Source organism: Balaenoptera acutorostrata, chromosome 13 (assembly GCF_949987535.1).
Source record: "Balaenoptera acutorostrata chromosome 13, mBalAcu1.1, whole genome shotgun sequence".
Classification (NCBI taxonomy): Eukaryota; Metazoa; Chordata; class Mammalia; order Artiodactyla; family Balaenopteridae; genus Balaenoptera; species Balaenoptera acutorostrata.
In genome coordinates this window covers 1130154-1145940 of record NC_080076.1, presented here as the reverse complement: position 1 = coordinate 1145940, position 15787 = coordinate 1130154, and the positions used below count along the sequence as shown (strand labels likewise).

The 15787-nt window shown below is 38.5% G+C and overlaps 1 protein-coding gene across 9 annotated transcripts in view; it reads left to right on the top strand.

Annotated features, from left to right (window-relative positions):
• Window positions 1-15787, top strand: part of ATP9B (ATPase phospholipid transporting 9B (putative)) — a 231072-nt gene that overhangs the window by 53655 nt on the left and 161630 nt on the right. For all 9 annotated transcript variants that reach the window (XM_057526452.1, XM_057526448.1, XM_057526449.1 and 6 more), the window contains one exon: window positions 3754-3805. In XM_057526452.1, coding sequence (XP_057382435.1) covers window positions 3754-3805 — 52 coding nt within the window. The remainder of the gene's footprint in view (window positions 1-3753; window positions 3806-15787) is intronic.

Here is a 15787-nt window from a genome sequence, read left to right as displayed (position 1 = left end):
GTTCAGATATTCTGAATGGGTCATGGTCAGAGAAACTACTGTATATTATACCATGGTAATTTCATGTTAAGGAAACACAGGTCCCTGCTCCTGTATTGCTCAGAGTCTTGAGAGGAGGGAAGAATAGAAAGTATCCAATAATTATTTTGAAGTTTCTAGTTTGTTTATTAATGCCTCATAGAAAATAAAACAGGATAAGGGAATAAAGGGTAATGGTTTAAAATTAAAATTAAGAAAAAAATTCCATGTATGATAGTATCAAAGGAATAAAATACTTATAAATAAAATCATTGTTAAGAATAAACTTAAAAGAACAAAACTTGTAAAACATTGTTAAAACACAGTAAAGAAGACCTGGATAAACAGAATGACGTCCCATGTTCATGGATTAGAAGTATTCATATGTTAAAATGGCAATACTCCCAAACTGATCTACAGATTCAGTGCTGTCCCTCTTAACATCCCAGCTGACTTCTTTGCAGAAATTGACAAGCTGATTCTAAAATTCATATGGAAATACAAGAGATTCAGAATAGCCAAAGCAGTTTTTAAAAATGTGAACAAAATTGGCGTATTCACACTTCTCCATTTCAGAACTTTTTACAAAGTTAACATTAATCAGGACAGTATGGAATTGGCATAAATTAAACGTTGAGAGTCCAGAAATAAAGCCTTAAATTTCTGATTAATAGATTTTCAACAAGGGTGCCTAGAAAATTCAGTGGGATGGGGCTGTGTTTGGGTGGGTGCTTATTTTTGACCCAATACTGATTATGAGAGTCTTCATTTTGTTGTGTGCAGCTGTAATTCATTCATTCTGTGGTTACATAGTATGCCTGTTATCCCTTCTACTCTTGGTGGATATTTGGGTAGCTTCTAAGTTTTGCCTGTTAGGAATGATACCTCTGAGTCATGCTTGACCATGTCTTTTGGCTCCCACGTGCACACATTGCTGCTGCATGTGTACTGAGGAGTGGACTTGTTGGATTTTGGGGTGAGTGTGTGTGTTGCACTTGAGTACTTACTGCAGATGATTTTGCAAATTGATGTATCAAATTATACTCAGATCAACAGTGAGTAAGAGTTCCCATTCCTTCATGTTTGCCAACACTTGGCGTTGCCAGCCTTTTAAATTTACCATTTCCAAGTTATACATAGTGGTTGTGGTTTTAATGTGCATTTCTGGAAAGACTAACAAAGTTGGACACCTCTTCATATGATTTTGGATATCTTTCTTATTTGGGAAAAGCCGTGAGAGTCTCTTGCTGTTTTTCTTCAGAGTTATCCTTTCTTAACAGTTTGCTGGCCTTCAAGTATTCTGGATGGGAGTCCTTTATTAGTTTTATGTTGTGAATATCTTTTCCTTACTAGTGTGCTTTGTGGAACAGAGATGCTTAATTTTAATGAAGTCAACCTTATTAATCTTTTTCATCTGTAATAAGTTTTTTTTTTTTAATTTGTGGTGGTAAGGGGAAGGAGTCTTGTTTAAGAAATCTCTTCCTACCAAAAAGTCATGAAAATATTCTTCTATATTATCTTTTAGGTTTTATTGTTTTGACTTTGACATTTAAAAAATTTTTATTTATTTATTTTTAAATTTTTGGCTGCATTGGGTCTTTGTTGCAGTGAGCAGGGGCTACTCTTCATCGTGGTGTGTGGACTTCTCATTGCGGTGGCTTCTCTTGTAGCGGAGCACGGGCTCTAGGCGCCCAGGCCTCAGTAGTTGTGGTGCATGGGCTCAGTAGTTGTGGCTTGCAGGCTCTAGAGCGCAGGCTCCGTAGCTGTGGTGCACGGGCTTAGTTGCTCCGCGGCATGTGGGATCTTCCCGGACCAGGGCTCGAACCCGTGTCCCCTGCATTGGCAGGCGGATTCTTAACCACTGCACCACCAGGGAAGTCCCTGACTTTGACAGTTAGAATTATAATTCGTTTGGAATAGATTTTCATGTTTCGATTGAAGGAGAGGCCAGGTATTATCTCTTCTCATCGCCCATGGGTATCTAGTTTTCTCAGCACTGTTTATTGAAAAGATGTCTGCAGTGCCAACTTTCTCATAAATCTGGTGTCCACAGATGTGTGGGCCGATTTCTGGATTCTCTGCTTTTACATTAATATAATCATCCATCTTAGTGGAATACCATCTTGTCTTAATTACTCTATTTTAATATTTAGTTTTGTTATGTTGTACAGACAACTGTCCATGTTGTTTCTCACACTTGTCTAGTCATTCTTGGCCTTTGCATTTCCCTGTAAATATTAGGAATATCTTGTCATTTCCCCCCAGAAAACATTTTAAGATTTTGATTGGGTCAGTGTATGCGCACTTCACATCTTTGCAATACTGTATATTCTAATTTCAGAACATGGTGTTTTCTATTTCCTTAGGCTTCATTTAATTTCTTTCAGTAATGTTTTACAGTTTTTTGTTTAGAGGACTTGCCCATCTTTTACCAGTTTTATTCTAGTGCTAGTTTTTTCTTATTACTGAAATGGACATACTTAAAGAAATATTTACCTTCTTGCTGTTTGTTACTGGTATGTATGGTTTTGTTTTCTGTGTCATTAATTTTGCTCTTATATTTGTTTACATCCTTGTACTTTCTTCGGGATTTATTGGCTGGGTTTTTTTTTCCTTCTTTCAAATGGGTATTTAGTCCTTTGTATATTTTTAGCCTCCCTTTTCTGTTGTATGCAGTTTAATCATGTATATTTTCCTCTTATCATTTTCCTGACTTTGGCTGTGTTCCACACATGATATGTTGATGTTGAGTTTTTATTACCATTTCATTAACAATGTTTTCTAGTTTCCACTGTGATTTCCCCCTTCACCTAAAGGCTCTTTAGATCTTAACAATTGCCTAAAGAAATGTTAGAAATTATTTTATGTTAGAGCTCTATTCTACAACATATCTTCTTTCAGCTTTAACAACTTATGTTTGTTTTTGTTGCTTGCTGACTGACAAGTAGTTCATTTCTTTACTATGTGTAGACAAATCTTTACTTAGGTCTTAAAGAATATAAATAATTCATGAAACTATGTGAAGTATTCTTGTTATAATTATATTTTTCTTTTAGTTTGTACCGCTTTCCCAACTAATTAATTAATGCTAATTATTAGTAATACTAATTAATACTAATTATTGTTGGTAATACTAATTAATACTAATATTAGTAACAGTGATTAAATAAATGTATGAATAGTGACCTTTGAGTTTTTCTCCTTTTCTGCTCTGTAAAAAGAATGTCTCCTCAGATCTGTGGGGTTTCGCTTGCTCGGTTGTACACTCACTCTTTCACCCAGCTTTTCGTAAGTGTCTCGTTTTCGATACACCCTGGTCTGTGTCAGCTGTTGGAAGAACACTGTCCTTACTTCCCAGGTCACTTAGCCTGACAGGGGGGACACAGTCTTTTCATGAGGCAGTAACTAGCATACTGTACGTGTGAGCTGAGGTGCAACAGAGGCCACAGAAATGGCAATATTTAACATTTTTCAGGAAATGGAGTAGTTTTCAGGTCATCACTGAATGCCACTTACATGGTTCATTGATGTGGAAAAAAAACTTAGAGATCTAACTAAAATATGAATTAAAATATTCATTTTTATTATACAAATTATGAATGTTAATTGTTTCAGCATAGAGTTGACATATAACATTATTTTAGTTGTTTTTAGGAGCCATTTCTCCTTTGGAATGGAATTGTGTTAATTTGTAAACTTGCATATAGATAATTAATATTTTATATTACTCTGCAGAATCAAAGAATTCCATCGGACATGGTATTTCTTAGGACATCAGAAAAAGCAGGTATTTTTACTTTTATTTATATTGCTGATGATTGGTATTTTGGCAGTTTAATTTTCATTTTGAAAGATAAAAGTTAAATTTATTCTTGTAAGAATTTTTCTTTGAATGGTAATATACTGAATTCATTAATTTCTAAATCATATTTAACTGTTTATGTTTAAAACAATGATTTTACTGTATAATATGTTGCTTTAAAATATATCCTTTCCTATGTCAAGTGAATGTTTTCATTCAAATCCATTTTGATATCTAAATAGATGGTGATGTTCCTCAAAACTTGATTGCTATTCTGCATTTGCAGTTTTATTTCTCATTCAGCAAACATTTATTTAGCACTTACTATGTGCCAGGTGCTACCTGTTGCTTAGAATACGAAAGGGAGTAAAACCGAGTTGCTCTCTTCAGAGAGCTCATGATCTACTTATTTATGGAAGTACACACATTGACAATTAGCAATACTCTGATTGTATAGATAGTATAAATATTAAGAGACATGTGGAGGGCTTCGCTGGTGGCGCAGTGGTTAAGAATCCTCCTGCCAATGCAGGGGACACGGGTTCGAGCCCTGGCGTGGGAAGAGCCCACATGCCGTGGAGCAGCTAAGCCCGTGCGCCACAACTACTGAGCCTGTGCTCTAGAGCCCGCGATCCACAACTGCTGAGCCTGCGCGCCACAACTAGTGAGCCCGCACGCCACAACTAGTGAGCCCGCGTGCCACAACTACTGAGCCCGCGTGCCACAACTACTGAAGTCCACGCGCCTAGAGCCCTTGCTCCGCAACAAGAGAAGCCACCGCAGTGAGAAGCCCGCACACCACAACGAAGAGTAACCCCTGCTTGCCACAACTAGAGAAAGCCCACGCGCAGCAACGAAGACCCAGTGCAGCCAAAAATAAATAAATAAACAAACAAATAAATAAATAAAAGACATGTGGGGGTAATGGGAGGGAACAGACAATTTGCCTAGGTGAGTTGAAATGGGCTTCACAGAAAAAATGATACTTATATGACCAGAGCTTTAAACAATAAGAAGGTGCACAAGGGGTAATGAGAAGGAAGCCTCATGTGGTCAAGGAGAAAAAATGCATTGGTTGGAGATCAGGAAACCTAAAATCTAGTCTGCTTTGACCAATTTCTAATTATATGACCTAGCCACGCGGTCATACATTTTCATCATCTCTAAAATGATGAGAGGTTCGTCAAGTAATATCCAAAGTTCCTTCTGCCTTATATTTCTGACTTTGTTGCATAAATGAGCAATATTTTTATGGGAAGCTCAGCATATGTATTATTATTTGTAGCATGAAAACTCTAGAAAGGACATGGTTAAAATTTAGAGTTGTTGATTTAGTTTTTTCTCCATTTATAAACAGTGGGTTTTTTTTGTATTTTTTAAAAAATTTATTTATTTGGCTGTGCCGGGTCTTATTTGCGGCATGCGGGATCTTCATTGCCACATGCGAGGTCTTAGTTGTGGCACGCGGGATCTAGTTCCCTGACCAGGGGTCTAACCCGGGCCCCCTGTGTTGGGAGCGAGGAGTCTTAACCACTGGACCACCAGCAAAGTCCCTAAACAGCGTTCTTTTTTTTTTAAAATTTATTTATTTTATTTATTTATTTTTTTTGGCTGTGTTGGGTCTTCGTTGCTGTGTGCGGGCTTTCTCTAGTTGCGGCGAGCGGGGGCTACTCTTCATTGCGGTGCGCAGGCTTCTCATTGCGGTGGCTTCTCTTATTGTGGAGCACGGGCTCTAGGCGCATGGGCTTCAGTAGTTGTGGCACTTGGGCTCAGTAGTTGTGGCTCACAGGCTCTAGAGCGCAGGCTCAGTAGTTGTGGCGCACGAGCTTAGCTGCTCCGCGGCATGTGGGATCCTCCCGGACCAGGGCTCGAACCCGTGTCCCCTGCATTGGCAGGCGGACTCCCAACCACTGCGCCACCAGGGAAGCCCCTAAACAGCGTTCTTTTAAAAGGACATTTTAAGTCATGAGAGAGAAGAAAAATGTTTTCTCTTTTCACCAACTGTAGTTATGATTATTTATGTCCTAAGATGAGGCTGCCATTAACAGAAGAATTCAGTTGCACCTAATCATCAAGTGGCCTCTGTGCACTTGATACCTTTACTTTATTGTGTGCTCTTTAATGGGTGGTTTTGTTTTTCCCATGGGGTGGAGACTGGAGAACTACTTTTCCAGCCCATTTCCCTTTCCTGTCCAGTTAGATGGGGTCATGCCCAGAGGTGTGGCCGAAGGAGGGTGGCTGAAGGTCATGTGTACCACTTCCAGCCTCGGCTTTCCCTGTACTGGCTCTGCGTCCATGACCAGGGCAGCCTTGGAAGCTGCCTGTTGAAGGTGGCGGAGCTTCCCTCAGTTTAGGGTCCTTATGACTGTGTGGGACAGACTCCCCTCCCATTCTGTCGCCAAGTGGACTCTACATGACAGAGAGGTAGTATTAAGTGCCAGAGCTGCAAGGTTTATCTTTTACAAACAGCTAGTGTTCCCTTAACACCTGCAGAGCTGTGGCAGGCAGTTAGAACTCTGCCTTTGCCTTCCCTTCTTGCTTGTACAGAGCCTCAGAGTCAGCCAGGTGTGAGAGATTCGGGCCTCTCAGGTTTTCAAGGGCATTGTGTGCAGCCCCGCACTGGCAGGCGGCCTTCTAGACTCTCGGCAATGTGATAGAGCTTTTGCTCCTTGTTATCTGATTTTTCAGCTTTTCTTTTAAATTTTTTTGGTCAGCTTGTTGTTTACCCCAGCTTTAACCACCACCTAAGGTAGCTGTGACATTAAACAATTGCCACTGTTTGTTTTTGACAAACATTCCAGGGAAAACGCATTCTCAGTGAATGAGCTATGGGTTGAGTCATATCCAGACAAGCCCGACCTGGTCAGGTGGTTACAGTTGTCTGGGCATGGGGTCTGGGGAGTCCCAGCCCTGGTGTGTTCCCCTCAGTGGCTACCAGACCGCTGGCTTTCTCAGCTACTGTGGAGTTTGACTGGGGGCCCGGTACTGGGAAAAGGGAAGAGTCAAAACACCACACATCTCACTCACAGCTAGATTTAGCCGTGTTTCTTGAATAAATGCACCTGGGATTGTTGCAAGTCTTTGATTATTTTCCAGAGTTTTGAAAAAGTTGCTTTAGACAATTTTTGCTTATGTTCTCGTTACAGTTATGGAGGAGTGGGTTTTCAGAGATTTTTACACTGCCATCCCTACTTATTTATGATTTCTTTGGCTTTGTTTGCAAATGTATTCAGTATAATGAATAGCAAAAAGTTTGCATTTGGGAGATACTTTTTTTTTTCTTTTTTGGCTGCACCCCTGGGCATGCGGAATCTTAGTTCCCCGACCAGGGATTGAACCCGTGCGCCCTACACCGGAAGCACAGATTCTTAACCACCGGACTGCCAGGGAAATCCCAGGAGATGCTTTTATATTTAGTTGCCCTTGTAGTGATCATGGTAGGAATATATGTACGATTAAGAATATTATGCTCAATGTGGATATGGCTTTAGGTAATTAACTTAAAAGAAATAGAGCATACAGATTATGTTAGGAGATAAAATGTGAACAAAATCCATCTCTTTAAAGCTGGAAGATTGTTAGAAATGTCCATTTTTCAGAGGAAGAATCTGAGGGCCAGTAAATGCTTTGCTGAAGTGGTAGGAAGTGCTCTTCAGCCACCATATCATTGTTATGGCGTAATAAGATAGCAAAACATGAAGAGAGCGTTAGAGCATTAGGCAAGTGAGACACTCTCAGATGCACCAACTACAGACAGACAGCGCTATAGCCAAACTGATTATGTTGTAAAAATGTTTTTTCCCTCACAGTTTGCTTTGTATTCTATGTTGTAGGGACAGTTTCTCTCTGTAGGGTAATGATATTTAATATTTTGGAGGTCATGGATCTTTCTGAGAATCTTAAGAATTATCACTTTGTTCCTCAGAAAAAAGTACATAATATACATGTATGCTAAATTTTTATTATTTAACATATTCCTGGAAGGTTATTAATGGCTCCAAGTTTAGGACCTTACTGTCATCTGTTTTGACCTGTGGTTCTATTATATTCCTCAGTTTTATGATTTTTTTCTGTCAAATTTAAATTGTTAAAACAATTACTGTTACTCTTATGGAGATACTAAAATGCCAGATTACTGTTTCATGATATTTTTCTTCTCTTTATAAAATGGACCAGACAGCTTCCCAGCTGTATAAAATGTGTCATAACACTGCTTTCAATCAAGGATTCTTAGCTTTAGAAATTCTGTTTGTGTGACTTTACATAATTATTTAAGGTTTTAAATTAAAGCCTTGTTTTTAAACGTACATGTTTAGAATTTTTTGTGTATCTGCTAACACTGTTAATATTACTTTATTATTTTTCAGTTTCAGTTCAGAAAACCCTGATAATACATTGTCTGTTATAGTAAGAATCTCTAAACCCTAGCCAGTATGAAAGTCTTAAATCTACGCAGCGTGTTAAGTTTGGACAATAGCCACTGGGCGTTTGTCAGTACAGCTCAGTGAGTCTCTTCGTGGCATCATATTGACTGTGTATTAATACAAGGCATTCTATTGGGCCGTCAGTTGATTGTTTAGAATGTAAATGAAGCTGTTGATGGATCTGGTGACTGATGGCTTAAATTCCAATTAATCAATTGCTTCATCAGTTTCTTAATTCAGATCAAATATCTCCTGAATGCACACAATTCTTTTAGTGGTATTAAGAGAAATTAATGCTTTAGAACTAATTTTCATCAATCTCTTATAAATGCCAATATCTTTTTCACTTGTCTCCTAAATGATGACATTATCGTTTAAGTGTTTGGGACATATTACCATAGCTCAGCTGTCACTTGTTAGTGGGCGAGGGGTAGGTAAATGGCACTGTACTCATCCACATTCTCTCTGTGGTGCTATTCATCTTGCCACCAGCTTAAAAATTTCATGCAGAGTCATTAAGTCATATAAATGATTTAGAAATTGAGTTTAATGGCAAACGATCTGGTGTTATATATGCAAAGTCAATGTCTATTTTTCTTTTCTTGGGCACATACTGTAGCCTGTCTCTTTCAGACCTATTGGATTTGTGAGCTGTTGCAGGCAGTCTGCTAATATTACAGGGTAACTTATTATGACATATGACAGACTCATGTGCCCTGTCTCACAGTGTCCCATCAATTACTTTATCACCACTTGATGCGGCTCTCCTAGGTGACATATACACGAGTTGATCTTCATTTGATTGTCATTAAACCTGTCCTTTGCTGTCAACTCTTGTCAATTATACCAAATAAAATCAAGTATTCATAAGAAGTCAGTAATAGGATATAAGCAGACCAATTTAATAATTCATTTTTACCGAGCCTTAACTGACATCAGTTGTAGCTAGTGCTTGCTGTTAAAAAATTACTAGATATACTTCGTGTAAGACAAGTCAAGTTGGCCATACTTCTGATTTTGCTGCAGTTCATTCCCTCTCTCTGTCTTTCTGTCTCTCTCTTTAAATCATATCAGTTACTGTGAGCCTAGTAATGTAATTGTACTTGAAGATAAGTAATATGTCAGTTTCCTCTAAATTTTAAAAATAACGTGTAATTATTTAACATGAGGCATATCCTTTTACTTTTAAGAAAGGCAAGTATATTGTTTCCAGTGTTTAACAAGTTTACAGACATCTAGATAAGGTGTTAGTTTCACTTTTAGAAACACAAAATGTTTGAAATTTAAGAGACTGTAGATATTCTCACCTTTTCTTATTTTCTATGTTAGAAAGCAAACCTGGAGCAGAGCTGTTGGCATTGATGTCTCAAAGTATGTGTCATACGGAATCTAGAATCCAATCCCTTTTAAGTTGCTTTTATACTTTATAAAACACACACATACAGATATATATATAAACATGCATATATTTAAGAGGAAAAAAAAATCAATCTTGAGAAAAAGGTTTAAGTGTAAAATAATGGGTACTGCAAATTTCCTTGTACTCCTTTTTAGTTGAAACCAATTATTTTCCTTATCATAAATCTTTTGACAAATAATACATAACAAAATTTATTTACATAACTAGATATATTTTTCAAAGTGCATGAAATCAGATGAAGGTCTCATACATATATGTTCAGTTGATAAAATAGGTGATTGAAAAATCTTTTCGTAGCTCTCCATCTTATTATGTCTTACAGAAGTGACTTAACCTGTATGAATCTCCTAGATTCATATTGGCGACACTAATGCCTGTGGCATCGGTAGTTAAAAGGATTAAATGTACTTGGTTAAGGAATCAGTGGGGCGCATTTCAGATACTGAATTGCTGGTGGCTGTAATTAGTTGAAAGTGCACTGGCTCCAAGAGAAAAGTATTTGGTATTTACGCAGAGTAAGAGAGCAAGGAAATGCTTACAGATGTGCGGGGGTCCATTTCTTCTAGGGGTGGATGTGGATTTGCACGGACCCATTTTAGTTTTAGAACATTGTGCAAAAGGTGCACTGGACTAAGCTGTGTAAAGGTGTGTTCTTACGTAGCTACCTTAGCTAGTTCCCCAAATTTGAGAAGTCATTAGCTAAGTAATTAATAAGTTCCCGGTGTATACCATTCGCTGGCAGATTTTAATAGATTTTCCTCTAAATTTTACACCACCACTCCAAAGTAAGTCTTATTTTTTCCCCTGTGCACATGAAAACCTTAATAAGGTGAAGTAACTGGACAGCGGCATCAGTGGGTGGATTATTAGGTAGTACTCAGCCCAAGGCCAGCTCTTCCCACGGCTACACCAGCTTTTAATTTTTGAATTAAGGCGCCTGGAGCCGGGGGCCTTGCCTTCAGTACTGTTGACGTTTGGGGCCTGGTGTTCCTCTGTTGTGGTGGCTTGTCTCTCTGCACTGCAGGCTGTTGAGCAGTGTTTTTGGCCTCGACTCCCGGGGTGCCAGGAGCACCCTCCCAGCCCCCACCTCCGGCGCCTATTGTGAAAACCAACAGTCTCCAGACACTTCCTGGGGGCAAAATCGCCCCTGGTTGAAAATCACTAGAGGATTGTTTCATCCACGAACATCCCTAAAATAAATCTTTCAGTTGTATATCTTTTGAAAGTAATTGTTTTAATATTCTTCAGAGATCTTTCTTGGTAAGAAGAGATTGATTCTGTGGAATTTTAGCCGTGACCTACCCCAGCTCCATGTGAAGGAAGCGTCTACTCTAGGCCAGTGTAGCTGAGACGTCAGGGGCTCCATCTCCCTGCAGCTGCCAGGCGAAGGCCAGGGCCTCACCCTGGAGGGGTGCCCACCCGTCTAATGCTTCTGTTTTGCGGTAGTGATCGCTCCTGAAAGCTGACCTGGCGTACGGCAGCCTCTTCCTCTGGATAGAAGGGAAAAGGCCATGAGACAACTTACCGATGAAATTAGCTGCTGATGTGGAGAGGACGTGCAGTGCGAGCTCTACTGCAGGACCGCGTTTGCGGTCAGCCGTTCACCAGAGCGGCACTGGTGCTGAGCTGCGCGGTCAGCAGTCTAATTCTACATGGAATTGGTGGATGGGGCAAACACGGATAGACGGGGGAAGGAAGGGGAGCTCGGAAGTAGAGACATGAGAAAAGTGCAGTGGAAAGTGGTCTCCATCTTTGCAGATGTTCAAATATAAATTTAAATATGAATTTCTGTAGTGCAGTTTCAGTTATTTGCAGTGTTCTTTTCCTGCAAAGAAAACAGTTTGTATAATACGTTTGGTGTATATTTTCTGTGTTAATCTGAATATGTTTCTAAAAATTTTTTTTTATTTTGCACTTTATTTTTTTAAGTTCACAAAAAAAGTGAGAAGGCGGTACCGAGATTTCCAGTCCGTCCCCTGCCCTCACACCTGCGAAGCTGCCCTCATCATCACATCCCCCACCAGATGATGCATTTGTTGCAGTTGATGGACTGACACTGACACATCGTCCTCACCCACATTCCATAGTTGACGTGAAAATTCACTCTTGGTGTAGTACATTCTATGGGTTTTGGCAAATGTATAATGGCATCCATCCATCATTATATATATCATACAGAGGATTTTCACTGTCCTAGAAGTTTTCTGTGCTCTGCCTATTTACCTCTACCCCCAACTCCATCCTGGGCAGCCACGGGTCTCTTTAGTGTCTCCATGGTTTTTCTCTTTTCCAGAATGTCATGTAGTTGGAACCACATAGTATGCAGCCTTTTCAGATTGGTTTCTTTCACTTAGTGATAAACATTTGACGTTCCTTCTTATCTTTTCATGACTTGATAGCTCATTTCATTGTGTTGCTGAATAATTCTCCATTGTCTGGATTTACCATAGTTGATCCATTCACCTACTGAAGGACATTTGGTTGCTTCCAAGTTTTGGCAATTATGAATAAAGCTCGTATAAAATCTGCATGCAGGATTTTGTGTGGACATGAGTTCCCCAGCTCTTTTGGGTAAGTGGCAAGGAGTGCGATTGCTGGATCGTATAGTAAGATTATGTTTAGCTTTGTAAGAAACCACCAAACTGTCTTCCGAAGTGGCTGCACCGTTTTGCATCCCCACCAGCCATGAGGAGAGTTCCCGTTGCTCCGCATCCCCGCCCGCCTGGGTGTTGTCAGTGTTCTGGAGTTTGACCATTCTCGTAGGTGTGGAGTGGTGTCTCGTTGTTTTACCTTACATTTCCCTGATGATGTGATGTGGAGTATATTTTCATATGCTTATTTGCCATCTCTGTATCTTCTTTGTTCTGGTTTGGCCCACGTTTTAACTGGATTGTTTTCTTATTGTTGAGTTTTAAGAGTTCTTTGTATACAATTTTGGATAACAGCCCTTTATCAGATGTGTCTTTTGCAAATATTTTCTCCCAATCTGTGCCTTGTTTTCTAATTCTCTTGCTGATATGTTTGCAGAACAGAAGTTTTAAATTTTAATGAAGTCCAATTTACCAGTTGTTTTTTTTTAAATGGATCACGTCTTTGGTGTTGTATCTAAAAAGGCACTGCCATACCCAAGGTCATCTACGTTTTCTCCTAGGTTATCTTCTAGGACTGTTATAGTTTTGCATTTTACATTTAGGTCTGTGATCCATTTTGAGTTAATTTTTTATGAAGGGTGTAGGTCTGTGACTAGATTCATTTCTTTTGTGTGTGGATGTCTGTTCCATCACTATTTGTTGAAAAGGCTATCTTTGCTCAGTAGTATTGCCTTTGCTAGTTTGTCAAAGATTACTTGACTGTATTTATGGAGTTCTATTTAAAGGTTCTCTATATTCTGTTCCCTTCATCTATGTCTCGTCTTTCATCAGTACCACACTGTCTCGATTACTGTAGCATTATAGTAATTTTTTTTCAAGGTTGGTGAATGGTTTTACTTTTGAAATGAGTTTATTTTTTTTCTTTTTCACTGTGTTCAAACACACGTAACATAAAATACAGATAACCCCCAGCCCTGGTGCCACCGTTCTACTTTCTGTCTGTGAATTGGACGCTCTTAAGACCCTCATGTAACTGCATTCATACAGTATTTGTCTTTCTGTGACTGGCTTATTTCACTGAGTGTAATGTCCTAAAGGTTCATCCATGTTGTAGCATATTGTAAAATTTCTGTCCTTTTTAAGTCTGAATAATACTTCATTGTATGTATATACAACATTTTCCTTATCTATTCATCCATCAGTGGACACTTGGGTTACTTCCGTGTTTTATTTATTGTGAATAATACTGCTATGAACATGAGTGCACAAATGTCTCTTTCAGACCTTGCTTTCAGTTCTTTTGGGCCTACACCCAGAAGTGGAATTGCTAGGTCATATGGTAATTCTTTAAAAAACTTTTTTAGCAACTGCTGTACTGTTTTGCATTGAATATCTTTTTCCATCCTTTCACTTCCAACTTTTTTGTATCTTTGTATCTAAAGTGAGTCTCTTGTAGACAGTAGGAGTCTGAATAATATTTACCTATTTACATTTAAAGTAATTGCCGATAAGGAGCAACTTCTTTCATTGTGCAGTTTGTTTTCCATACGCCTTATAGCTCTTTTTTTTTTTTTTTGTCCTTCATTTCCTACATTACTGTCTTTTCTGGTTGATATTTCGTAGTAAAATGTTTAAATTCCTTTCTCATTCCCTCTTGTGTATATTCTAAAGCTATTTTTTGTGGTTGCCATGGGAATTACATTTAATATCCTAAAGGTAAAAAACTCTAATTTGAATTGACCAACTTAACTTCAATAACATATAGGAACCCTGCTCCTTTATAGTTCTATCCCCTTCCTTTCAGTTGTTGACGTCGCAGAATTACATCTTCATACACTGTGTTCCCCAGACATAAACTAATAATTATTTTAAATGCATTAACCTCTTAAATTATGTAGAAAACAAGATTAGAAGTTACAAACCAAAGTTACAGTAATTCTGGCTTTTAGACTAATAATTTTTTTCTGTAAATTTATTAATCTCTTAAATCGTGTAGAAAAAGTGCAGTTCAAACCATTCTTACAACAATACTAGCTTTTATAATTGCCGTGCATTAATAGCCTTTATTGAGATCTTTGTTTCTCCACACAGCTTCAAGCTACTGTCTACCGGCCTTTCATTTCACCTACCAGACTGCCCTGAGCACTCCTTGCAGGCAGGTCTAGTGGTCGTCAGCTTCCTCAGCTTTTGTGTACTTGACAATGTCTTGATTTCTCCCTCACAGTCAAAGGGCAGTTTTGCTGGATTTAAGATATTTGCTTGACAGTTTTTTTCTTTTAGCACTTTGAGTTGATTGGTTCACTGCCTTCTGGCTTCCATAGAAATGCCAATCTCTTTCTGATGAGAAATCTGGTGGTTATCTTACTGAGGATCCCTTGTATATGATGATTCTCTTTTCTCTTGCAGTTTTCAAGATTCTCTTTGTCTTTTTGAAAGTTTGATTATAATGTGTCTTGGTGTGGGTCTGTTTGAGTTCATATTACAGGCATACTTCAGAGATATTGCAGGTTTGGCTCCAGACCATGGCAATAGAGTGAATATCACAATAAAGAGAGTCACACAAATTTTTTGGTTTCCTGGTACATGTAAAAGTTATGTTTACACTATACTTCAGTCTATTAAGTGTGCAGTAGCATTATGTCTAAAAAAAAGTACGACCTTAATTAAAAAATACAAAACAAAAACAATAATTTTTGTTTTTGTAGTAACAATTTTACTACAATAGTAAAATCAAAGAACAATGATCACAGATCATCGTAACAAATATAACAATAATAAAAAGTTTGAAATATTACAAGAATTACCAAAATGTGACAAAGAGATGCAAATAGAACAAATGCTCTTGGCAAAAATGGCCCTGATAGACTTGCTTGATGCAGGGTTGCCACACACTTCCAATCTGTAAAAAAACATAGCGTCTGCAAAGTGCGACAAAAGAACGTATGTCTGTGCTTGGATTTTGTTGGGGTCCTTGGGAGTTTATACTCATGTCTTTCATCAAACCTGGGAAGTTTTCAGCCATTATTCAGATATTCTCTCTGTTCCTTCTTCTCTGTCTTGTCCTTCTGGGTCTCCCACAGTGCATATGTTGGTCCACGTGACGGTGTCCTATGGGTCCATTTGTCTCTGTTCACTTTTTTCCCATCTTTTTCCTTCTGTTCCTCAGGTTGGATCACTTGCATTGTCCTCTCTTCAAGTTTGCTAATTCTTTGCTATGCCTGCTCAAATCTGCCTTTGACTCCCTCTAGTGAAATTTCCATTGCCCTTGAATTTCTCTTTCATTTCTTTTTGGGTTTTCTTTCTCTTTATCGATATCTCCATTTTGTTCATACATTGTTTTCTTGACTTTCTCCACATCTTTCTTTAGTTCTTTGAGCATCTTTTTAGACAGTTGCTTTAAAGTCTTTGTCTAGTAGAACTACCATCAAGTCTTTTTTGAGGACAGTCTCTGTTGATTAAGTTTTTTCCATTAAGTTGGCCATACTCTCCTGCTTTTGTTTTTATTTATTTATTTTTTTTGAACACTGGACAT